Consider the following 24,581-nt stretch of genomic DNA (forward strand, 5'->3'; position numbering starts at 1 on the left):
CTGGTGGGGGTTTATACCCGGGTGGACCGTCACTGGGGGGAGTTTATACCCGGCTGGACCGTCACTGGGGGGAGTTTATACCCGGGTGGACCGTCACTGGGGGGAGTTTATACCCGGGTGGACCGGTACCTTGGGGGGGGGGGGGGGGGGGTTTCTACCCGGGTGCGCCGGTACCGGGGGACCTTATCAAAAGCCTTGCTAAAATCCATATAGACTACATCAAACGCACTACCCTCATCGACCCTCCTTGTTACCTCCTCAAAAAATTCACTCAAGTTAGTCAGACACGACCTTCCCTTCACAAATCCATGCTGACTATCCCTGATTAATCCATGTCTTTCTAAATGAAGATTTATCCTGTCCCTAAGAATTTTTTCCAATAATTTTCCCAACACCAAGGTGAGGCTGACTGGCCTGTAATTACTCGGTCTATCCCTTTGTCCTTTTTTAAACAACGGTACCACGTTAGCTGTCCTCTGGCACCACACCTGTAAGGCCAGAGAGGATTGGAAAATGATGGTCAGAGCCTCTGGTATTTCTTAACAGTCTGGGATACATTTCATCCTGGCCTGTGGATTTATCCACTTTCAAAGATGCTAAACCCCTTAATACCTCCTCTTTCACTATGTTTATTTCATGTAATATTTCACACTCCCCCTCCCTGATTGCAAGGTCTGCATCGTCCCTCTTGTGAAAACAGACACAAAGTATTCATTAAGAACCAAACCCATGTCTTCTGCTTCAACACACAGCCGGTACCGGGGGACTTTATACCCGGGTGAGCCGGTACCGGGGGAGTTTATACCCGGGTGAGCCGGTACCGGGGGAGTTTATACCCGGGTGAGCCGGTACCGGGGGAGTTTATACCCGGGTGAGCCGGTACCGGGGGAGTTTATACCCGGGTGAGCCGGTACCGGGGGAGTTTATACCCGGGTGAGCCGGTACCGGGGGAGTTTATACCCGGGTGAGCCGGTACCGGGGGAGTTTATATCCGGGTGCTCCAGTAGGGAGGGGGTTCATACCCGGGTGCTCCAGTAGGGAGGGGGTTCATACCCGGGTGCTCCGGTACTGGGGGGCTTATACCCGGGTGAGCCGGTACCGGGGGAGTCTATACCCGGGTGAGCCGGTACCGGGGGAGTCTATACCCAGGTGAGCCGGTACCAGGGGAGTTTATACCCGGGTGAGCCGGTACCGGGGGAGTTTATACCCAGGTGAGCCGGTACCGGTGGAGTTTATACCCGGGTGAGCCGGTACCGGGGGAGTTTATATCCGGGTGCTCCAGTAGGGAGGGGGTTCATACCCGGGTGCTCCAGTAGGGAGGGGGTTCATACCCGGGTGCTCCAGTAGGGAGGGGGTTCATACCCGGGTGCTCCAGTAGGGAGGGGGTTCATACCCGGGTGCTCCGGTACTGGGGGGCTTATACCCGGGTGAGCCGGTACTGGGGGAGTCTATACCCGGGTGAGCCGGTACTGGGGGAGTCTATACCCGGGTGAGCCGGTACTGGGGGAGTCTATACCCGGGTGAGCCGGTACTGGGGGAGTCTATACCCAGGTGAGCCGGTACTGGGGGGTCTATACCCGGGTGAGCCGGTACTGGGGGAGTCTATACCCGGGTGAGCCGGTACCGGGGCGGGGGTTTATACCCGGGAGCTCCGGTACCGGTGGCAGGCTGCGGCCCCCAGTGTAGAATGAAGTGGCCGTGATTCAGTACCTGGGTCGAGCATCATGTCTAGATCTGGATCTGGCGGCCCAGTGTCCATGGCCGCTGGGCTGTCCCCCGCCGGTGCTCGTTCGGTCGCTCCCTGTCTCTCTCTCTCCCCGGCTCGTCCTGGCTCCGCTCTGCCCCCCCGAACCCCGCTCCGCCTTCTTCTGACCCAACACAGCCAGTTGTTGTGCTGCGCGGCCAGGCGCCCTCCTGATAGGTCAGCGGCCGAAGCCGCGGCAGCAAGCGGGGCGGCGATTGGGCGCGCGCGGGCGGACCAATGGCGGCGCGCCTCACTGGGCGGTGCGGCTCAGGGCCAAAGAGACGCGAGGCCGAAGGGGCGCGAGAGGGACGGTGAGCGGGAGACAGTCCGAGCGACTGAGGAGGAGGGAGGTGGAGTAAGTGGGACCGGGGGGGATAGAGCTGTGGGACCGCGGGCGGCGCTGGAAAGAGCTGTGGGATCGCGGGCGGCGCTGGAAGGACCTGAGGCGCCGTTTCCCTGGTTACCCCCCCCCCGAGAGCGGCTGGCGAGGCCCGGCGCGAGTTGTAGTAAGTCCGGGCCGCCCTCCAGCCTGTCCCGTCCCATCCCATCCCATCCCGGCTAATCTATACCTCGGCTCCACTTACACTCCTTTGCACCAGACCCCTCGATACCGACAAATCCTTTGACTGGGTTAGAGAGAGGCGAGGAGTCGCTGCTGAACACTAGCTCGGCTGGTGGAGCCGGCGCCTTTTCTGTTAACCCATAAAAAAAACTTTCATTTATTCATCGCCGTTCTCGGCCCCAAAGCGCTTTACAACCTATGTAGTACTTTTAAAGTGTAGTCATAGGAATCGCAGCAGCCAAAATTGTGCACAGCAAGCTCCCACAAACAGCAATGTGATAACGGCCAGATAATCTGTTTTAGTGATGTTTTTCCACAGTGCTGTTAGGGAGGGAGTTCCAGGATTTTGATCCAACAATGATGAAGGATCAGCGATATACTTCCAAGTCATAGAAACATAGAAGATAGGAGCAGGAGTAGGCCATTCGGCCCTCCTAGCCTGTTCTGCCATTTAATGAGATCATGGCTGATCATCCAAATTCAGTACCCTGTCCCTGCTTTCTCCCCAGATCCCTTGATCCCTTTAGCCTTAAGCAATATATCTAACTCCTTCTTGAATATATTTAATGAGTTGGCCTCAACTGCCTTGTGTGGTAGAGAATTCCACAGGTTCACCACTCTCTGGCTGAAGAGTTTCCTTCTCATCTCCGTCCTAAATGGCTTACCCCTTATTCTTCGACTGTGACCCCTGGTTCTGGACTCCCCGGTTCTGGACTCCCCCGCCATCGGGAACATCCTTCCTGCATCTAGTCTGTCTAGTCCTGTTAGAATTTTATAAGTTTCAATCAGATCCCCTCTCATTGTTCTAAACTCTAGCGAATATAAGCCTAATCGACCCAATCTCTCTTCATGCGTCATTCCTGCCATCCTGCTAAGTCAGGATGGTGTGTGACTTGGAGGGGAAGTTGAAGGTGGTGGTGTTCCCATGCACCTGCTGCCCTTGTCCTTCTAGGTGGAAGAGGTCGTGGGTTTGGGAGGTGCTGCCGAAGAAGCTTTGGCGAGTTGCTGCAGTGCATCTTGTAGATGGTACACACTGCAGCCACGGTACACCGCTGGTGGAGGGAGTGAATGTTTAAGGTGGTGGATGGGGTGCCAGTCAAGTGGGCTGCTTTGTCCTGGATGGTGTTGAGCTTCCAGAGTGTTGTTGGAGCTGCACTCACCCTGGCAAGTGGAGAGAATTCCATCACACTCCTAACTTGTGCTTTGTAGATGGTGGAAAGGCTTTGGGGAGTCAGGAGGTGAGACACTCGCTGCAGAATACCCAGCCTCTGACCTGCTCTTGTTGCCACAGTATTTATGTGGCTGGTCCAGTTAAGTTTCTGGTCAATGGTGATTCCCCAGGGTGTTGATGGTGGGGGATTCGGCGATGGTAATTCCGTTGACTGTTAAGGGGCGGTGGTTGGACTCTCGCTTGTTAAAGATAGTCATTGCTTGGCACTTGTGTGGCGCGAATGTTACCTGCCACTTTTCAGACCAAGCCTGAATATCGCCCAGGTCATGTTACATGTGGGCATGGACTGCTTCATTATCTGAGGAGTTGTGAATGGCACTGAACACTGCAGTCATCAGCAAACATCCCCATTTCTGACCTTATGTTGGAGGGAAGGTCATTGATGAAGCAGCTGAAGATGGTTGGGCCTCGGGCCTCGGACACTGCCCTGAGGAACTCCTGCAGCGATGTCCTGGGGCTGTGATGATTGACCTCCAACAACCACAACCATCTTCCTTTGTGCTAGGTATGACTCCAGCCAGTGGAGAGTTTTCCCCCCCTGATTCCCATTGACTTCAGTTTTACTAGGGCTCCTTTGCTGACGCCACACTCGGTCAAATGCTGCCTTGATGTCAAGGTAAGTCACTCTCACCTTACCTCTGGAATTCAGCTCCTTTGTCCATGTTTGGACCAAGGCTGTAAAGAGGTCGGGAGCCGAGTGGTCTTGGCAGAACCCAAACTGGGCATCAGTGAGCAGGTTATTGGTGAGTAAGTGCTTCTTGATAGCACTGTCTATGACAACTTCCATCACTTTGCTGATGATTTGAGAGTAGACTGATGGGGTGGTAATTGGCTGGATTGGATTTGTCCTGCTTTTTGTGGACAGGACATACCTGGGCAATTTTCCACATTGTCGGATAGATGCCAGTGTTGTAGCTGTACTGGAACAGCTTGGCTAGAGGCATGGCTGTAGTGTCCGTGTGTTGATAAAGACACTGAAGACAGGAGTTGGTTCATAGGTGTTTACTAAGCAAAGTCTGGGGGGGGGTTCTAACGGATATACACAATATACAGGCTTATATAGCCCGAGTGGCCATTACCGGCATTACAGCACACCTGGGGCTCTTAAAGGCACATACACTACAATTCCTCCCCTTTTTAATTAACCAGTACATATTTTAAGTAATTATTAATTACATGTTATAAGAAAAATAATATACACATTACTGTAGTTAATTAATTATAAGTCAGTCTCTCAGGAGGCTTCCTGACTCGGTCCGGATAACGCCTCGGGGGTGTCGTAGTTTCTGGTGGTGTAGTAGGTTCTTTTGGCAAGGCTGATTCGGCTTGAATGCCAGTGTCTGGTTCATCGGGTTCCAGTATCGCCGGATCGGAGGTAGATATGGGTATCTCTACTTCATCGTTAGACGTATAGCGTTGTGTAGGTTGTCCCTTTTCGGATGACTTTATGATTTGGTCAGCATGGCGCCTTATTATGCTTTCTCCGATGTCCACGGTATACATCAGTGGTCCTAGTAGTGTGCAGATAGTTCCAGGCTGCCATTTCTCGGTACGGTAGTCCCGGGCCAAAACTTGTTGACCTATCTGGAAGGTTCTAGTTGGCCTTTCATTCATGCCTTGAAATTGCCGGTTCTCTACGTCCCTTCTGATGTTTGGCTTGATCAAATCCAGCCGGCATCTTAGTCTTCTATTGAAAAACATCACGGCGGGGGTTTGGTTTGTAACCGTATGTGTTGCATTCCTGTACGCAAACAAGAAGTTATCTACCTTATGTTGTAGATTTATGTCTTCATTACCCATGGCCTTTATGGCCTTCTTGAAGGTCTGGACAAACCTTTCAGCCAATCCATTGGTGGCGGGATGGTATGGGGCGGACACGTAGTGCTTAACCCCATTGTTTTTTAAGAACTTTCTGAATTCTTCGGACACAAATTGCGGTCCATTATCAGAACATATCTGTTCCGGCAGCCCATTCCTGGCAAATATGGTCCTTAATACTGTGATGGTTTTCTCTGTGGTGGTGGAGGACATCTTTATTACCTCCGGCCACTTGGAGTGTGCATCAACCGCGATTAAGAACATTGAGTCCATAAATGGACCAGCAAAGTCGATGTGCACCCTTTGCCAGGGAGATGAGGGCCACTCCCATGGATGTAGAGGGGCTTGTGGTGGAGCGTTTTGGACCTTCTGGCATCCTAGGCAGCTCTTGGTCATTTCTTCGATGTCTCCATCGATACCTGGCCACCATACAAACGCCCTAGCTAGGTTCTTCATTTTCACTCCACCCAGATGCCCCTCGTGAAGCTCCTTTAGCACTTTATCCTGGAGTTTGGGTGGAATTACCACTCTGGATCCACACATCAAGGTTCCTCGGCACACTGACAGCTGTTCTCTTCTTTGCGAGAATGCCATGTGCTGGCCATCCCTTCACTGTTAAATCGTAGACCCGTGAGAGAGTCGGGTCATTTCTCGTCTCCCTTTCAATGGCAGAATTTGTTACTGGTAGACATTCCAATATGGTAGAGTGGAACATCTCTACTGGGTCTACTGTAGGTGCCTCGTCTACCGTTGGCAACGGTAGGCGCGATAAACCGTCAGCATTCCCATGCTGTTTTGATCCTTTGTATTCTATGTTGTATTGGTGTGCCCCTAGAAAAAGGGACCACCTCTGTAGCCTTTGCGCTGTCATAATGGGAACACCCTTTTTAGGGTTGAATATGGAGATGAGGGGTTGATGGCCAGTCAACAAGGTAAATTTTTGTCCGTGTAGGTAATAGTTGAATTTCTTCACTCCCCATACCAGGCTGAGTGCTTCCCTGTCGATTTGGGCATAGTTACGCTCAGCTGAGTTTAATGAGTGTGACGCAAAAGCTATCGGCCGTTCTGAGCCATCAGGGAATTTATGGGATAATACCGCTCCTATGCCGTAAGGGGATGCATCGCATGCCAGTCTGATTGGCAGTGATGGGTTGTAATGAGCCAAAACTTCTTCGGATGTGATTAAGTCTTTGCATTTATGGAAGGCACGTTTACAGTCTTCGTTCCATTTCCAAATCACTCCTGTTTGTAGAAGTTCATTAAGAGGGTGTAGAAGAGTTGATAAGTTCGGTAAAAATTTATGATAGTAATTTATTAATCCCAGGAACGACCTTAATTGTGAAACATTTTCAGGTGCTGGGGCTTTTATGACCGCTTCCACTTTTTCAGGTGACTTATGCAACCCTTCATTATTAATTATGTGGCCATAATATGATATCTGATTGATTTTGGAAAAATTCGCACTTGGGGCGATTTGCTCGTAGGCCCCGTTCTTTCAGCCTAGTGAGCACCTGCTCCAAATTGGCAAGGTGCTCGTTGTCGTTTTCTCCTGTTACAAGGATGTCGTCTAGGTAGCATTGAGTCCCCGGAATCCCTTGCAGGACTTGCTCCATAGCTCTTTGCCAGATAGCTGGAGCTGATGCTACTCCAAAAACCAGTCGATTGTACTGGTACAGGCCTTTGTGTGTGTTTATCGTGAGATTATTTTTAGAGGCCTCCTCAACCTCCATCTGTAGATATGCCTGTGCCAAGTCAATTTTGGTGAAACGTTTCCCTCCGGATAGTGAGGCGAAAATATCTTCTATCCTCGGAAGAGGATACTGTACTGTGAAGGACCGGGTTTACAGTCACCTTGAAGTCTCCACAGATGCGAATTTTTCTCTGTTCTTCAGATTTATCATTATTTAATGCTTTTTTCATGACTGGAACGATGGGTGTTGCCCACTCGCTCCAATCTATTTTGGATAATACGCCTGCCTTTTCCAAATTCTCCAGCTCTGCCTCGACTGCTGGACGAATTGCGTATGGCACCGGTCTTGCCTTAAAAAATTTGGGAATTGCTGCATCTTCCACTTTTATTGAGGCGGTGATGCCTTTCAAGGTTCCTAGTTTCTCTTGAAACACTTCTTTGGCGTTGGCCAAGATGTCTTTTAATCGTTCAGGTATGATGTCATCATTGTTTATTTTCTTACTGGTCACCGTCAGTGCCTGAATGGAGTGCCAGTCTAAACGTATCTTTCTGATCCATTCACGTCCCAACAACGGTGGACCACCATCTTGTAGAATGTATAAATACAACTTTTGTATTTCTTTGCCGTTGTATACAACAGGCACCCTTATTTTTCCTTTGGGGTATACTTTCTGCCCCGTATATGTTTTTAAGATAATGGATGTGTCTTTTAGAGGTATATGCGAAAATAGCCTCTCGTAATCCCGTCGATTTATTACGGTTAGAGCTGATCCTGTATCTGGCTCCATTTTAACAGGGGACCCTGCTATCGTGAGGGTAACCCAAATGGTTTGGTAATCATCTTTGGCAAGTACATTATGTAATTTGAGACAGCTTAGTCTCTTGTTTTCGGAGTCGCTATCGCTCTTCTGGTCTTCGGAGCTACTGTCCGTCATCATTTGTACCTTCCTGTACTTTCCTTTATTGATTTTTTTTTTTCTGTCTGGATTTATTTTGTCCAGATTGGCATACCCGTGCAATGTGTCCAATCTTTCCGCATTGCCTGCATGCTTTGTCCTTGAACCAGCAGTCCTTCTGGTTATGGGTGGATCTGCCGCAGCGATAACATCTTTCGAAACCCTGTGTCATTTCATGGGTGCCGAAGTTCTGTGTCTTTTGTTGTATCTCTGCAGCTCCTCTTGCTGCTGCTTCGTATGATACAGCCATACTGAAAGCTTTGTCCAATGTTAAATCTTTTTCAGAAAGCAGCCTTTTTTGTGTTCCTTCACTTAAGAGACCGCAAACAAATTTGTCTCGAAGATAATCTGCTAGTCCTGCCCCGAATTGGCAGTACTTTGATAGCTTTCTTAATTCGGTTAGGTAATCAGCGTTACTTTCATTCTTGTGTTGATTTCTCTTGAAGAATTTGAATCGTTCCACTATCAGCAGCGGTGTTGGGTTTAAGTGCTCCTGCAGGGTATCAACAATTTCTTTAAAATTCTTGTCCTTTGGTTTGGCTGGAGTGATTAAATTTTGTAACAGCCCGTATGCCTTTGCGCCCATTAGGTTCAGCAGTACTGAAGCTTTTTTTTCATCTTCTATTCCATTTGCAGTGCAATATACCTCTACTCTTTCCACGTATGTGGTCCAATCCTCTATTTCGCTATCAAAAGCATCAATATTGCCAGACTTAGGCATTTCAGAAAAGATATGGCGCTTCCCGCGCTTTCCCGCCGCTGCTGCCGATGACAACGCTGTTTCCCGCGGTTTCCGTTCTTTGTTTTTTTATTTGTTTACAGTTGGAGACTCGTTCCCGCCGGACTTTCTCTGCAGGTCTGAACGCTGACCTGCTTGCCGCGCCGGCCGTCTCCCGAGTGCTCCCTCCCAGTCCGTTATTGCTTGCCTCCGATTTCGCTGCCTGTCTCCGCTGTAGAGCTAGCCGCTGGAGCCCCAGCCTGACGCCCAGGAAGGATTAGCGCAGTACCTGCCACCAGCTTGGCCAGCTGGTGAAACCACAGCTTCTCTCTCTTTCTTGAGTCTTCTGGACGCCCAAGGAATCGATGTCTTGGAGGTGCTGCCGAATTGCAGGTAAGTCCGTTTCCACTTCGTCGCCACTGTAGTGTCCGTGTGTTGATAAAGACACTGAAGACAGGAGTTGGTTCATAGGTGTTTACTAAGCAAAGTCTTGGGGGGGTGGGTTCTAACGGATATGCACAATATACAGGCTTATATAGCCCGAGTGGCCATTACCGGCATTACAGCACACCTGGAGCTCTTAAAGGCACATACACTACAATTGCCAGTTCAGGAGCACAAGTCTTCAGCACAGCTGAAGATGTTGTCAGGGCCCATAGCCTTTGCTGTATCCAGTGCATTCAGCCGTTTCTTGCTATCACGTGGAGTGAATCGAATTGGCTGAAGACCGGCTTCTGTGATGGTGGGGACCACAGGAGGAGACCGATATGGATCATCCACTCGGCACTTCTGGCCAAAGATGATTGCAAACGCTTCAGCCTTGTCTTTTGCACTTGCGTGCTGGGCTCCACCATTATTGAGGATGGGGATATTCATGGAGCCTCCTCCCGTTAGTTGTTTAATGGTCCACCACCATTCACAACTGGATGTGGCAGAGCTTTGATCTGACCCATTGATTGTGGTTTGCTTAGCTGTGTCTATAGCATACTGCTTCCACTGTTCAGCATGCATGTAGTCCTGTGTTATAGCTCCCCCAGGTTGGCACCTCATTTTTAGGTACCCCGTTCTCACTCTTCTGCACTCCTCATTGAACCAGGGTTGGCCCCCCTGGTTTGACGGTAATGGTAGAGTGAGGGATACGCCGGGTCATGAGGTTACAAATTGTGGTGGAATACAATTCTGCTGCTGCTGATGGCCCACAGCGCCTCATGGATGCCCAGTTTTGAGCTGCTAGATCTGTTCTGAATCTATCCCATTTAGCACGGTGGTAGTGCCATATGATGGACGGTGTCCTCAATGTGAAGATGGGACTTCGTCCCCCACCTAGAGTACATTCTGTGCCCTTGCTACTCTGTGCTTATTACAAGTGGTGTTCAACATGGAGGAGTACTGATTCATCAGCTGAGAGAGGGCGGTAGGTGGTAATCAGCAGGAGGTTTCCTTGCCCATGCTTGACCTAAAGCCATGAGCCTTCATGGAGTCCGGAGTCAATGTTGAGAATTCCCAGGGCCACTCCTTCCCGACTGTATACCACTGTGCTGTCACCCCTGGCGGGTCTGTCCTGCCGATGGGACAGGACATACCCAGGGATGGTGATAGAGGAGTTTGGGACATTGGCTGAACGGTATGATTCTGTGAGTATGACTATGTCAGGCTGTTGCTTGACTAGTCTGTGGGACAACGCTCCCAATTTAGGCACAAGTCCCCAGATGTTGGTGAGGAGGACTTTGCAGGGTTTACTGGGCTGGGTGTGCTGTTGTCGTGTCCTTAGCCGGTGCCGAGGTCGATGTCAGGTGGACCGTCTGGTTTTATTCATATTAGTTATGTTTCGTAGCGGTTTGTTACAACTGAGTGGCTCGCTGGGCCATTTCAGAGGGCAGTTAAGAGTCAACCATATTGCTGTGGGTCTGGAGTCACATATAGGCCAGACTGGGTAAGGACGGCAGATTTCCTTCCCTAAAGGACATTAGTGAACCAGATGGGTTTTTACGCCAATCCAATAGTTTTATGGTCACCATTACGAATGCTAGCTTTTTTTATTCCAGATTTATTTAATTAACTGAATTTCAATTTCCCAGCTGCCCACTCACGTCCCTGGATCATTAGTCCTGTGCTACCGTTCCTCTAGAGTGGGACTTGACTCTGAGGTGAGAGTGCTACCCACTGAGCCACAGCTGACACCGTGGGGAAACTGGATTGCTCCAGTGTCATCAACCCTAATAAAAGAAATCTAACAAACGTGCCTCCTTTTTTAAGAGGGGCACAACTAATAAAACCCAAATCATTAAAAGTCAAAGGAAACTTTGCTATTCCCTGTATCCACTACACACTCCATTCCCTGTGGAGCCCAGCGGTCTCGGAAGGTCTCAAACATACCGGCGAACACCGCGTGCTCCTCTTCCAGGGCCACCCTGCTGGGGTATGTTGTGCATCCTCGCTGTGGTCACTCGCATTTTATGTTGAGTTGTGCTACTCGTCAAAAGTTCCTGGTCTTGACTGTTCGTCTATTGTGGGCTGACCGCACTTGTCTGTTGACTCATTGTGTTAAAGCCCACCATGACAGTTTGAGAATTTGAATTCAGTTTATTAAAAAAAAAAGCCGGTATCAGTAAGAGTGACCATGAAGCAGTCGGAAAGAAGACGGCCCACCGCCACCTTCACAGGGCAACTAGAGATAGGCAATAAATGTTGGCCTTACCAGTGTTGCCCACATCCTGAGAGTGACTAAATTAGTGACTATTCTCCTTTGGAGATAGGCAGATAAGACAGGTTTCAGTAGGATTAAGTTGGCTCCAGTATTCCTGCTGGTTGGAGATTGGAACTGGGTGAATGCTCTTTGGCAGATTTGGTCATTTAGATACCTGAACCAGGCAAATCTATCATATTCCAGGGGATGCTATTGATGATTAATCAGTCACCTGGCTCATTACTGGTACCTGGAAGGACTGGGATTCAGTTCCAGATGAGCTTTGCAAGCCAGTACTGTAGTGTGACTAGCTGGAAAAGCAGCAGGAAGCTTCCTCGTTGTCTCTACTGATTAGCTGATTGGTTTTATCTGGCTAAACTTAGGAGTCCTAATAGTCTTGGTTCTGACCATCCTGCTCGTAAGTACTCTATCTAACTAAGCAAGCTGCCTCTCTACAGTGAGGGAGGGTGCTCCCCAGATCAAGCAGACACTCTGGATTTCTCAGTGGATTGGAGATTCTTAAGCATGGTGATGGGTCTTTGTGTGTGTCAGACACCTAGCTGGCCAAAATAAAGATAGGGGGTTAAATGATGCCAGACTTAAATTTGCTCACCAGAATGATTCTGGAGTTAGTGGATTGTTTTTAGCAAAGGAGAGAGGCTCAAAAGCACTTTGTAGTGTCCAGCCAGCTCTGGTATGGATAGCTGCACCAAATACACTCCAGTTTGCACGCCTTGGATTTGAGGAAGCAGCGATGGGAGCCATACTGGGGACGAGACTGCGATGGGAGAGGTTAAAATTTTGCTGGGACGAGGGCAACAGGTGGAGGCGAGGGAGTGGTTGTGATGAATGATCCAGTAATAAAACTACCACTGAAATCCAAGTAGCTTTATTATGCAATATATGGAGATATTTTTCAGTGTCACAATATGGGGGCTGCTTTTTTTTTTAAATGGCTGTCCGAGGGTGTGCGGAATTCCTTGGAGTTGCTGGCATCCAAAGGTTAATTTCTGTGACAGTTGTATTTTGTTTACTTGGTATCCTGAGGTTAGTTTAAGTAACTTAATTGAAATGTACGGAGTTGCTTTCAGTGATCTTGCCCCCCCACTTGAGCTCCTTTTCCATGCTGCGCTTTCTCTCAATGATACTTATTGCCCCATTCCTTTCTCTAGGCAATTTTTCTGACTTTGAATTGGCAACAAACCAAACTGCTTTTGGAGGGTGTTTGTGAAGGGCTGTGCCTTTAGCTCCAGGAGCTGTTCAGATCATCCCTAACACCTTTTTCTGTCTTAGTTAGGTGTAATCAACCATGGGATTACTATCCAATCTGGCTCGGGGTTTGGTGCGTGGAGCTGATCGGACGGCAGAACTCACAAGCAAGCGTGGACCCCGCAGTTTCTATAGATCCCGGGGAGCCAAACCAGCAGGGTTTATTACTTCCAGCGGCAAGTTTATAAAGATCAGAAAAATGGTGCCTGAGTTTGTGGTCCCCAATTTAGAAGGTTTTAACCTGAAACCCTATGTGTCTTACAAAGCACCGAGAGGAACAGAGCAACCCCTGACAGCCAAGAAACTCTTCACAGAAACTGTTGCTCCGCAAATAGAAAAGGACTTTCAGGAAGGGACCTTCAGCCTGAGCAACCTAGAGAAATACGGCTTTGAACCGACACAAGAGGGCAAGCTCTTCCAACTGTTTCCAAAAAATTACACGCGTTAATAAGAACTGGATTGTCGGAGATGGGGGCCTTTTCCTGCTCTGAATTGCGAGATACAGGAAATGGTAGCCTTCTATGGTGTGATCTCAGTAATACTCTGCCTGTGCTGGTCGTTACTGGATAAGTGAATAGAGTTTTGGTGGACTGGAGTGTTGGAAGAGAAGAAATATCAAATTCATTGTTTATACCAACAAGCTTGGTGTGTGTGGTTTTTATCGTTACCACCAGATTAACCAAATTAAACCTGGTCTTTCACTACATCTGTTGCTGTGTTGTCACTACCATTTCACGGAAGTGTAATGGCCATGTAAAAGTTTTGAATGAGACCCACTTGAACAGTGGAAAAACAACCAGTGTACTATTTAAAAATGTTATTCTTCCAAATGTATTTTGAGGCAGGTAACACTATGATGAAGTATTAGCGGTCACTGATCTGTTAGTGGTGGTCGTAGCGTTTTCAGGTGATGAACTAAAACTGGTGTACGAAAAGGGTCTTGCGCAATATTAAACTATAGTAGATTAAATCTTATCTTTTTGCAGCATATTGGTACTAATGCATTAAATGACGTGGTCTGTGTAGCGAGTTCCACATTCTCACCACCCTCTGGGCAAAGAAGTTTCTCCTGAATTCCCTATTGGATTTCTGGTGACTATCTTATATTGATGTCCTCTAGTTATGCTCTTCCCCACAAGTGGAAACATTCTCTATCCACTCTATCAAAACTTTTCATAATTTTAAAGATCTCTATTAGAGAAAAGAGACCCAGCCTGTTCATCCTTTCCTGATAGGTATACCCTTGCATTTCTGGTATAATTCTTGTAAATATTTTTTGCAACCTCTCCAGTGTCTCTATATCCTTTTTACAATATGGCGACCAGAATTGTACGCAGTACTCCAAGCGTGGCCGAACCAGGGTTCGGTACAGGTTTAGCATAACTTCACTACTTTTCAGTTCTATCCCTCTAGAAATAAACCCGAGTGCTTGGCTTGCTTTTTTATGGTCTTGTTAACCTGTGTCGCTACTTTTAGCGATTTGTGTGTTTGTACTCCGAGATCCCTTTGCTCCTCTACACCCCCCCCCCCCCCCCCCCTAATTTGGTGTCATCTGCAAATTTAGAAATTGTGTTTTTGATTCCAAAGTCTAAATCATTAATATGAATTGTGAATAACAGTGATCCCAGCACTGATCCTTGTGGAACCCCACTACCCACCTTCTGCCACTGTGAATAGCTAATAGACTAATTGATATAGATTGATTGCCATGATTAGTCAACAACTCCATTGTATCATGCAACTACCAGGTTGGTGAAGACGAACTAGATGAACCTGGTCTTTTTTCGTCTAGCAATTCCTATGTTGCTAAATAATCTCGTTGATGTGTAGGCTCTATAGGGACAGGCTTAACTGTGAACAATTGTCACAACTCTCAAACATAGTGCTGCAGTTGGTTTAGCTGAAGGCCCAATTCTGTCCTCTGGTTCCATCCCCAGACCCAGAGGTCTGAGTAAATCCCTTATGGAATTGGTTTGATCAGTGTCTGGCTGTCATAGTGTTGTATGGTGATTGTGCTCTCTGCGAGGACATTCTGTTCCTGCTCTCGTGACTCAGTCTAAATTGAAACTGTCCCAACTGTTTAACTGTGTAGTTAAAATGTTTGGATGATTCACATTTTAAAGCTCTGTTTCAGGGTTTATGTATGGTCTCTTTCAACTATCTGACATCTGTTTCCTTAGGTGCATCTTTGCCCCCTACAATCTGGAAGCTGTACCTTTTCTTGTAGAGTTGCATCCCAAGGGATAACTATCACTTCACTTGCAGTAACCTGCTTACTAGATTTACATAAAAAGACTAGATGGAAACAGGCCATTTGGCCTAAACGTCAGTGTTTACTCTCCCTGCGAGCAAATAATTCTAATCGTATTTACCCACCCTGTTCCCATATCCCTTTATCCCTGTTTCTGTCATCTACTATCCAATCGATTCTTAATTGTTGACAAATTTTCTGCCTCAAACACTAACCCTGGAGGTGAATTCCACCGCCTCCCAACTCCCTTTGTAAAGAAGTTTCTCTGTTCTAAATCTCTTAGTTAATCTAGTATCAAATGTCAACACCACTCCCTCTAGGCTTGTATCCAAATCAATGATAGTGAACAGAAGTGGCCCCAGACTGAATCTTGTGGGACACCATAACCCACTTCTAGCTTCTAAAACTGCCCTTAACTCCGACTGTTTTCTCCCTTCTAACAATGAATCCAGTTTGCTATCTTCCCCCCTAATTCCATACTCGGTAATCTTCTGTGTGGTACCTTGTCAAAGGCTTTCTGAAAGATGCGTTTTCCCCATCTACCGTATCTGTTAGCTACTCAAACAATTCTATGAAGCTTGTCGAGCACAATCGTCCCTTTTTGAAATCTGTCTTTATTCAGATATGTGGTCATTTCTTCTTTAATTAGAAACTCTAAAAATTTTCCCTACCACAGATTATATTAAACTAACTGGTCTGTAATAATCCAGATTAGCTCTGTCTCCCTTCTTAAAAATGGGTACTACATTGGCCACTCCAGTCCACTGCCACACATCCACACTCATAGACCCCTGAAATATAATTTCTAGAGCCTCCAAAATGTCCTCCTTTGTCTCCCTCAGGATCCTGTGATGTATCCTGTCGGGCCCTGGCGCTTTGTCTTCCTTTAGCCTAAAGTATCTAAAATTTTCCTTTTATGCATCCTAATATCGCTCACCTCTCTCTGAACCACTTCAGGATTCACCTCCTCTCTGATGGCCTTTTCTTTTTAGTTCCTGGGATGTGGGCGTCGCTGGCAAGGCCAGCATTTATTGCCCATCCCTAATTGCCCTTGAGAAGGTGGTGGTGAGCCGCCGCTTGGAACCGCTGCAGTCCGTGTGGTGAAGGTACCCCCACAGTGCTGTTAGGGAGGGAGTTCCAGGACTTTGACCCAGCGACAATGAAGGAACAGTGATATATTTTCAAGTCAGGATAGTTTGTAACTTGGAGGTGGTGGTGTTCCCATGCACCTGCTGCCCTTGTCCTAGGTGGTAGAGGTCGCGGGTTTGGGAGGTGCTGCCGAAGAAGTCTTGGCGAGTTGCCGCAGTGCATCTTGTAGATGGTACACACTGCAGCCACAGTACATCGGTGGTGGAGGGAGTGAAGGTTTAAGGTGGTGGATGGGGTGCCAGTCAAGCGGGCTGCTTTGTCCTGGATGGTGTCGAGCCTCTTGAGTGTTGTTGGAGCTGCACTCATCCAGGCAAGTGGAGAGTATTCCATCACACTCCTGACTTGTGCCTTGTAAATGGTGGAAAGGCTTTGGGGAGTCGGGAGGTGAGACCCTCGCCACAGAATACCTAGACTCTTGACTTGTTCTTGTAGCCACAGTATTTATGTGGCTGGTCCAGTTCAGTTTCTGGTCAATGGTGATTCCCCAGGATGTTGATGGTGGGGGATTCGGTGATGCTAATGCTGTTGAATGTCAAGGGGTGGTGGTTAGACTCTTTCTTGTTGGAGATAGTCATTGCCTGCCCTTGTGCGGCGCGAATGTTACCTGCCACTTACCAGCCCTAACTTCTCTTTAGTAAAGAGCAATGCAAAGTGCTTTTTAAATACTTCCGTCATTGTTTGATCATCTACAAATTGACACTCCTCTCCTCAGGGCTGCCACCTCACTTTTAACATCTGTATTTACTGATACACTTGTAAAATACTTGCTGTTCCTTCTGATGTTTTTGCAATTTTTTTCTTAGTTTCTCATTCTTTAATGTTTTCATTAGTTTTATCATTCTCCATAGGCCCTCTTCAATTTTTAATCAGTTTCTAACCTCTTTATTTATCCATTCCACCCTGAAACTACTAGTTATTTCATTTTTTAATGGAATATACTTATTCTGAACCATTGCAGTCGAATGATTTTTTAAATCCCACTGCTGCTCTACAGTCCTGTTGTGTTACTTTCTCCTTCCACTTCACCTCAGCTGGCTCACTCCTATTTGTAAAACCTGCCCTAGTTCAATCTGGTGTTCTCGTTTTTGTACTGATTTTTAGAATCATAGAATGGTTACAGCACAGAAGGAGGCCATTCGGCCTGTCGAGCCCGTGCCGGCTCTCTGCAAGAGCACTTCACCTAGTCCCACACCCCCGCCCTTTTCCCGTATCCCTGCAAATTCTTTTCCTTCCACTACTTACCAACTCCCTTTTGAAAGCCACGATTGAATCTGCCTCCACCACCCTTTCAGGCAGTGCATTCCAGATCCTCACCACTCGCTGCGTAAAAAAGTTTTTCCTCATGTCGCCTTTGGTTCTTCTGCCAATCACCTTAAATCTGTGTCCTCTGGTTCTCGACCCTTCCGCCAATGGGAACAGTTTCTCTCTATCTACTCTGTCCAGACCCCTCGTGATATTTCCCTTTCCAATTAGATCTTAAACCACATCATTGCAGTCACTGCTCCCAAGGTGCTTACCTACATTTAGCTTATCTAACTGATGTATTTCATTACTCATAAACAGATCCAGCAAAGCCTCTGCCCCTGTAGGACGACTAACGTACTCCCCGAGGAAGGAGTCCTGGACACATTTTTGGAATTTCATTTCAATCCATAAATAATTAAAATTTCCTGGAACAATCATTTAAAATCTGCCTGCACTGCATTACTAAGTTGCATTATAGATGACAGCCATTAATATTTATTTAAAAGTTAAATATTACAATTATTATATACTAAGGGGGTGAATTGGGTGCCTTTGCGCCTACCATTGGGCGCTAACGGGGCACAAATTGCTTTGCGACCGGGCGCGGCGCTGACATCGACTCCCGCCATATTCGGCGGTAGTTTTGCGGCGGTGCTACAGCGTCGTGCCCTTCGCCTGGAGATCATGACGTCATCACCGTGCGCATCACCCCGGTAGCGCCCCAGACCCAAAATTGACTTTTGCCCGCCTGCAGCAGCGCTGATCAAAAACACAGACGGTGTGCGTCGGGCGGTCGGCCGCTTCAGGGACGATGATTAAAGGCGAGGTGGCCGAGGTAAGTTTTTTTAAAAACTACCTTTCCTGTTATATTTTTTTCCGCAGGTTCCTGCATGCGGCTGCCTTGGTGGTCCAGGTAGGTACTTTTTAAATTGCAGAGCCTGCAGCGATGGCCCTTCCCTTTTAAGGATGGGAAGGAGCCTTTGAACAGGGCAGCGCCGCACGGCCCGTGTGCAGCGCTGCTGAAGTCTCCACCCCGCTCTCCGACATTCGTGTCCTAAGAAGGAAGTGGAGCGCTTGATTTAGCGCTCCACTTCCCTCGGGGCGCTAAAACTCAATTTCACAGTCGCCAGCGCTAAAGTTAGCGCCCCAAAATGGTTGATAACCGAATTTTCTCCCCTAAAGGTAAGCATGCAGGTGTAGCAGGCGGTTAAGAAGGCAAATGGTATTTTGGCCTTCATAGCGAGAGGATTCGCGTACAGGAGCAAGGATGTCTTGTTGCAGTTGTACAGAGCCTTGGTGAGACTACACCTTGAGTATTGTGTGCAGTTTTGGTCGCCTCATCTGAGGAAGGATGTTCTTGCCATGGAGGGAGTGCAGCGAAGATTCACCAGACTGATACTGGGATGGTAGGAATGACGTATGAAGAGAGATTGGGTTGATTAGGCTTATATTCGCTAGAGTTTAGAAGAATGAGAGGGGATCTCATTGAAACTTATAAAATTCTAACAGGACTAGACAGACTAGATGCAGGAAGGATGTCCCTGATGGCAGGGGAGTCCAGACCCAGAGGTCACAGTCTAAGGATAAGGGGTAAGCCTTTTAGGACTGAGATGAGTAATTTCTTCACCCAGAGAGTGGTGAACCTGTGGAATTCTCTACCACAGAAGGCAGTTGAGACCAACTTATTAAATATATTCAAGAAGGAGTTAGATATATTTCTTAAGGCTAAAGGGATCAAGGGATATGGGGAGAAAGTAGGGACAGGGTACTGAATTTGGATGATCAGCCATGATCTCATTAAATGGTGGAACAGGCTTGAGGGGCCGAATGGCCTACTCCTGCTCCTATCTTCTATGTTTTTATGTTTCAAACACAATGAATGTAGGTACTTTGATTCAGAATGCTGTGTATGATGAAGTTTTCTGTCCATTGTTTGAGTAAAGTGCCTCTATCTTGTATACAGACTTTTCAAAGGTGAAACTGTAAGAATATAAGAAACTGACACTTTTGATATACATGCTGGTTACGGCTTTGACCGAGCTGCCACAAACGGATGCAAGACACAGATCTAGGTAGGATGCCCACATAATTTTGAGAGACCGTAACCAGTAGAGCTTTGGTGGCTACTCCCTTCACAGGAAGCTTTTGTCTTTTTTTTTTTGAAAGATGTACACAAAGCCTGGCAAACAAATTCAACTGACAGGATTAAACAGACAAACTTTTCAAAAACTAGTTCAAAGCTGCTGTGTTGCATGGATTGATTTCGATAACTCGCTGTTACTGCTTGCTTTGTAAATGGCTGTAGCTGTAAATAAACCTGATAGTTGAGTTTGCTGTAAAAATGTCTGGTGTAACTGATAGTAATGGGATTTTGAAGCGACTTGTCTGCACAGTTGAAATCTGGCGTGGATTCCTTCTGTGGCTCGGTGTCACTTCAGGTTCGATTACACATCTGTGAAACACCTTGGGATGTTTTCCTACGTTAAAGGTGCTATATAAATGCAAGTTGTTGTAATACAGGGACAATAAAGGCCCAGGGCATGCTTCCCCTACTAACTCTCTCACAAGTTATCACTTCAGTTCATGGGAAGTGCAGGTTTGGCAATGGGAGCTGGCTTTTGTTTTGGGCATAAGAAAAAGTATCCAAGAACCCAGAATCAAAATACAAGTGCCAATGACAATTCACGGGGGGGGAATCTTGTTAGTGCAATGCAAATTCAACCTCTCCTCGCCCTCCTGCTTGAAGTTTCTTCCCCTCAAGTTTCTAAGAACCCTTCACCCTGTCTAGGTAACAGCCGTAGAAATAATTCTTCTGTTTCAAAAGCACTGGTTTTAATCCATTCTCTCTTAAGCAGTCCCTCGGAACCGAGGATGACTTGCTTCCACATTAAAAGTGAGTTCTCAAGTGACTGATGAGTCCAATGCGGGACCGACAGTCTCTGTCACAGGTGGGGTAGACGGTGGTTGAAGGGGCAGGTGGGTGGGGTGCTTGGGTTGACGTGCGCTGTTTGCGCTTGGCAAAGAGACTCGAGGTATTCGGCGCCTTCCCGGATGCTTCTCCACTTTGTACGGTCTTGGGCCAGAATTCCCAGGTGTTGGTGGGGGTGTTGCACTTTTTCAAGGAGGCTTTGAGGGCGTCCTTGAAGTGTTTCCTCTGCCCACATGGGGTTCTGTTGCCGTGTCGCAGTTCCAAGTAGAGCGCTTGTTTTGGGAATCTCATATCGGGCATGCGGACGATGTGACCTGTCCATCGGAGCTGATCAAGCGTGGTCAAAGCTTCGAGGCTGGGGATGTTGGCCTGAGCGAGAACACTGATGTTGGTGCGCCTATCCTGCCAATGGATTTGCAGGATCTTGCGGAGGCAGAATTGGTGGTACCTCTCCGGTGCTTTGAGGTGCCTGCTGTACATGGTCCATGTCTCTGAGGCATACAGGAGGGCGGGTATTACTACTGCACTGTAGACCATGAGCTTAGTGCCGGGTTTGAGGTCCTGATCTTCAAACACTTCCTCAGGCGCCCGAAGACGCTTGCGTCTGCGCACACTCGGAGGTCGAATTCCAAACCATCATTAACACCTTCACCGAAGCGTACGAGAGCATAGGCCTTATACTAAACATCCGTAAGAGAAAGGTCCTCTACCAACCTGCCCCCGCCACACGGTACTGCCCCCGATTATCAAAATCCACGACAAGGCCTTGGACAACGTGGACCACTTTCCATACCTCGGGAGCCTACTGTCAACAAGGGCAGACATCAATGACGAAGTCCAACACCGCCTTCAGTGTGCCAGTGCAGCCTTCGGTCACCTGAGGAAGAGAGTGTTTGAAGACCAGGACCTCAAACCCGGCACCTAATTCATTGTGTGTGAAATAGATCACCCCGTTTACTCTTAGAGGTAAAGATTCCCAGAGAATCTCGATAACGCATGTATATATCTAATTAAAATTGAGTTCGACTTCACAAACTACAAGGGTAAATGTATGGGACATCGACTGAGATACAATCAATTTACATCATATATACATGTCTTCACTATGTTAGAAAAACATTCTTCTAGATCAGAGGAACCTTCTGCCAATGAATGAATTAACCAATCTGATCTGTAAGTCAAAGAAACAATTAAAACTGCCACAATTTGATTGATTTTGCTTAAGGATGGGTGAAAGGATACAGGTAACAGCCATAATAAGTGCAAAGGCACATGTAATAATTTGTTCTGACAATATTAAGAGTAAAAAAAGTTGCTAACGTGATTAAACCCATGATGGATGCGCATAGAATTGTACAACTACAACAGAGTATTCGGTCCATCGTACCTATGCCAACTCAGGAAAAAACTATCCAGTTTCATTCACCTGCCCTATCCTGTACCCCTTAATATTTTTCTTTTGTCAAAGTTTATCCACTTCCCTTTTGAAAGCAATGGTAAATTCTGTGTCCATTATTGCTGTTTGATCCTGTGCAGACATCACTGATGTGTTACTAAAATCTAGAGCAGTCAAGTATGAAAGGTTGATTGAAACCCCCAGTGGTGGTTGTGTAGTTCAGCCGCTGAAGACTTCATTGGTCACTACCATAGCTGCAGTGCAGCCACATCATTCTAACCATGAACAACAAAACTTATCACATTTTCAGGGGGACGTGCCCTAGGTATTTACAAACCAGACCTAGAGAATTACATTGAATGGTACAGCACAGAAACTGGTCTATGCTGGTGTTTACACTCCACACGAGCCTCCTTCCATCCCTATTGGCATAACCTATTCCTTTCTCCCTCATGTTTATCTAGCTTCCCCTTAAATGTAGCTATGTTATTTGCCTTGACTACTCCTTGTGGTAGTGAGTTCCACATTTGAACCACTCTCTGGGTAAAGAAGTTCCTCCTGAATTCGCTATTGGATTTAGTGTGACTATCTTATTTATGGCCCCTAGTTTTGATGATCTCCCCAAGTGGAAACATCTCTACGTCTACCTTATCAAACCCTTTCATAATCTTAGAGGCCTCGATCCAGGTCACCCCCTCAGCCTCTTTTCTAGAGAAAAGAGCCCCAGCCTATTCAGTCTTTCCTGAGTTATAATCTCTGTTCTGGTATCATCCTTAAATCAATTTTGCACCTTCTCCAGTGCCTCTATATGCTTTTTATAATATGGAGACCAGAACTGTGCGCAGTACTAGAAGTGTGGTCCAACCAAGGTTCTACACAAGTTTAACATAACTTCTGCTTTTCAAATCTATCCCTCTAGAAATGAACCCGTGCTTTGCAATTTTTATGGCTTTGTTAACTTGCGTTGCTACTTCTAATGATTTGTGTGTACCTCTAGATCCCTTTGTTCCTCTACCCCATTTAGATTCTTACTTTTTAAGGTGTACATGGCCTCCTTATTCCTCCTACCAAAATGCACCACCTCATTTATCTATATTAAAATTAATTTGGCATTTACATGCCCATGTCTTGTCAGTCTTCCTCAATATAAACTATACCCCCCAATTTGGTGTCATTTGCAAATTTTGAAATTGTACTTCCAATACATACATCAGCATGACTTAACAATGAAAAGGGCATGTCCCTTGTCCTGTGAGGATTGGAGCTTCTTTGCTCTTTCCAAAATACTGGTGATTGAATTCTCAGCTATAAGTCAGGCATATGTAGCATTAACAACTGCTGTGTTTTATTATGAACTGCTCTCTGATCAACACCACCTATTTAGAGGTTTATTTGTAAATGCTTAGAAAAGTGTTTTTTTTTTTTAGTCACTCAGCTGTTTCAAATCCAGTTAAAAAAATTCTGAACCATTTTATGTTTTATGGGGTTATTTAAGTTTTGGAAATTTATGATTGCCAAAAATTCTAGTCCAGCTTTACTACGATCAGTAGTTAGTGAAATTTTACCTTTGTTGTTCTAGTACCAAAGGAGGGAAAAGGAGAAAGTTCTGTAAAAATATTGCAAGCGGTTTCTTGCTAGTTTACTTGACTTAATAAACCAGCTATGTAATTTATAGCCCAAATGGTGTTTATTGTTCCCCTATGTGAAGTCACCAGACAGCTCATATATCCAATAAGCTAAACCCAGTAACAACAGCTTCCAATTCCTGTGCCAGGCTGTGATTTCAGACACTAATAAAGTCACACCCTGGTTGGGAGAATTGGTCGTCTTTGGAAAAGATAAACGTGAGCAAAGTCCAAAACCATAAGTGGTGTTTATTAGCCACATCGCATTGGCTTCTTGGCAAACGAAGCATGTTGGCACAGGCCTACCTGGGAGAAAGCATTGCTGCAACACCAGGGGAAAAAATAATCAGATGAAATACAAACTCTTGCTCTACAATTGAAACTTTGGGGAATAACGCTGCAGCAGCTCAATAACTGTATTTTACTGAACCCTTATTGAATGTTGGTGTTTTACATTTTCAGGTTTAAAAAAATTCTCGCTTCTCTAAAGGATCATCTATTTCAGGAATATAGCCACAGTTTAGATGACTGGGTCGTGTATCTACTCAAGAAACATTATATAAATGTAAATTGTTTTGGCACCAATTTGAATAAAATAATCAGTTTTATGTACACATTTGCAAACACAAATTTATAAATCTTATACATGTTTTAAAGACAGCACCTTTTGAAAAACAGCTACAGCTGCCCTCGACTCCTTTCACCATTCCTCACTAAATGTTGCTGAAATGCTGGCCCTTCTCATCAAAAGGCCCAGGACGCTACAGGGGGGAAGAGACTGAATATGAAGGACCGGAACAATAGCCAAATGGAGTAGGGCATCATTGCAACAGTTTTTGCTCCTTGGAAAAATACCCAAATGTGTGTGTAATCTCTAGATCAGTGTGGAGCCATCATTACTTCAATCAAGGAAACTGAAGTGCTCTTTCATGGAAGAAAAATCAAAAACTCACATGATTAAACAACTAAATGTCTCATTTTAATTATGTTCTAGAGTTCCTTTAAGACATGTTTGTACACACATTTACAAACTGATTTAAACATCAATGAAGGCAGTTGTAGAAAGAGTGACACAAAAATATAGTTTTTAATTACATACTTCAGTAAAATAAATTTAGTCACACCTGACCCCTGTAGAATTCCAGGAAATCCCAAAGCAGCTTTTAGCAAGAGCTCTTCTTTGAGGTCTGAGACTTTAGTGAATATTGAGGACCACGGGAAAGGTTTGTTATAAGGAGGTTCAATTGCATAGGTTCTCGTCTCACCCCAAAAAAAAAATGAACTGGGATCATTTACCAGCCCATGTGACATG

At 46.4% G+C, this 24,581-nt stretch overlaps 2 protein-coding genes across 9 annotated transcripts in view; one reads left to right on the plus strand and one right to left on the minus strand.

Moving 5' to 3' along the window:
• The window catches only part of pnpla7b (patatin-like phospholipase domain containing 7b), a 320,770-nt gene extending 318,947 nt beyond the window's left edge, over positions 1–1,823 (minus strand). Inside the window, exon 1 of the mRNA XM_085965146.1 lies at positions 1,711–1,823. Within this exon, the coding sequence (XP_085821272.1) occupies positions 1,711–1,759 (49 nt within the window). The 5' untranslated portion in view covers positions 1,760–1,823. The remainder of the gene's footprint in view (positions 1–1,710) is intronic.
• Positions 1,824–1,837: 14 nt separating this feature from the next.
• On the plus strand, positions 1,838–24,252 carry mrpl41 (mitochondrial ribosomal protein L41). 8 transcript variants are annotated; one of them, XR_015073385.1, is made up of 4 exons: positions 1,869–2,099; positions 19,283–19,391; positions 23,732–23,834; positions 23,931–24,252. XR_015073385.1 is itself a non-coding variant. In XM_085965858.1 (2 exons), the coding sequence occupies exon 2, from the start codon at positions 12,715–12,717 to the stop codon at positions 13,120–13,122; it is 408 nt and encodes a 135-aa protein (XP_085821984.1). In that variant the 5' UTR covers positions 1,955–2,055; positions 12,699–12,714; the 3' UTR covers positions 13,123–13,378. The 8 variants fall into 8 exon arrangements, 4 of the variants coding, with proteins under 4 accessions (XP_085821984.1, XP_085821983.1, XP_085821982.1 ...); XR_015073383.1 differs by having other exon boundaries at positions 1,872–2,099; positions 23,927–24,252; XR_015073384.1 differs by lacking the exon at positions 19,283–19,391 and having other exon boundaries at positions 1,871–2,099; positions 23,927–24,252.
• The last annotated feature ends 329 nt before the right edge of the window (positions 24,253–24,581 follow it).

The sequence above is a fragment of the Somniosus microcephalus genome, chromosome 23 (assembly GCF_052327205.1).
Source record: "Somniosus microcephalus isolate GS21.2 chromosome 23, FLI_Smic_1.0, whole genome shotgun sequence".
Classification (NCBI taxonomy): Eukaryota; Metazoa; Chordata; class Chondrichthyes; order Squaliformes; family Somniosidae; genus Somniosus; species Somniosus microcephalus.

What these genes read in the sequence shown, in the direction of transcription:
- mrpl41 (XM_085965858.1), top strand. Translation starts at nt 12,715, where the DNA reads ATGGGATTACTATCCAATCTGGCTCGGGGTTTGGTGCGTGGAGCTGAT.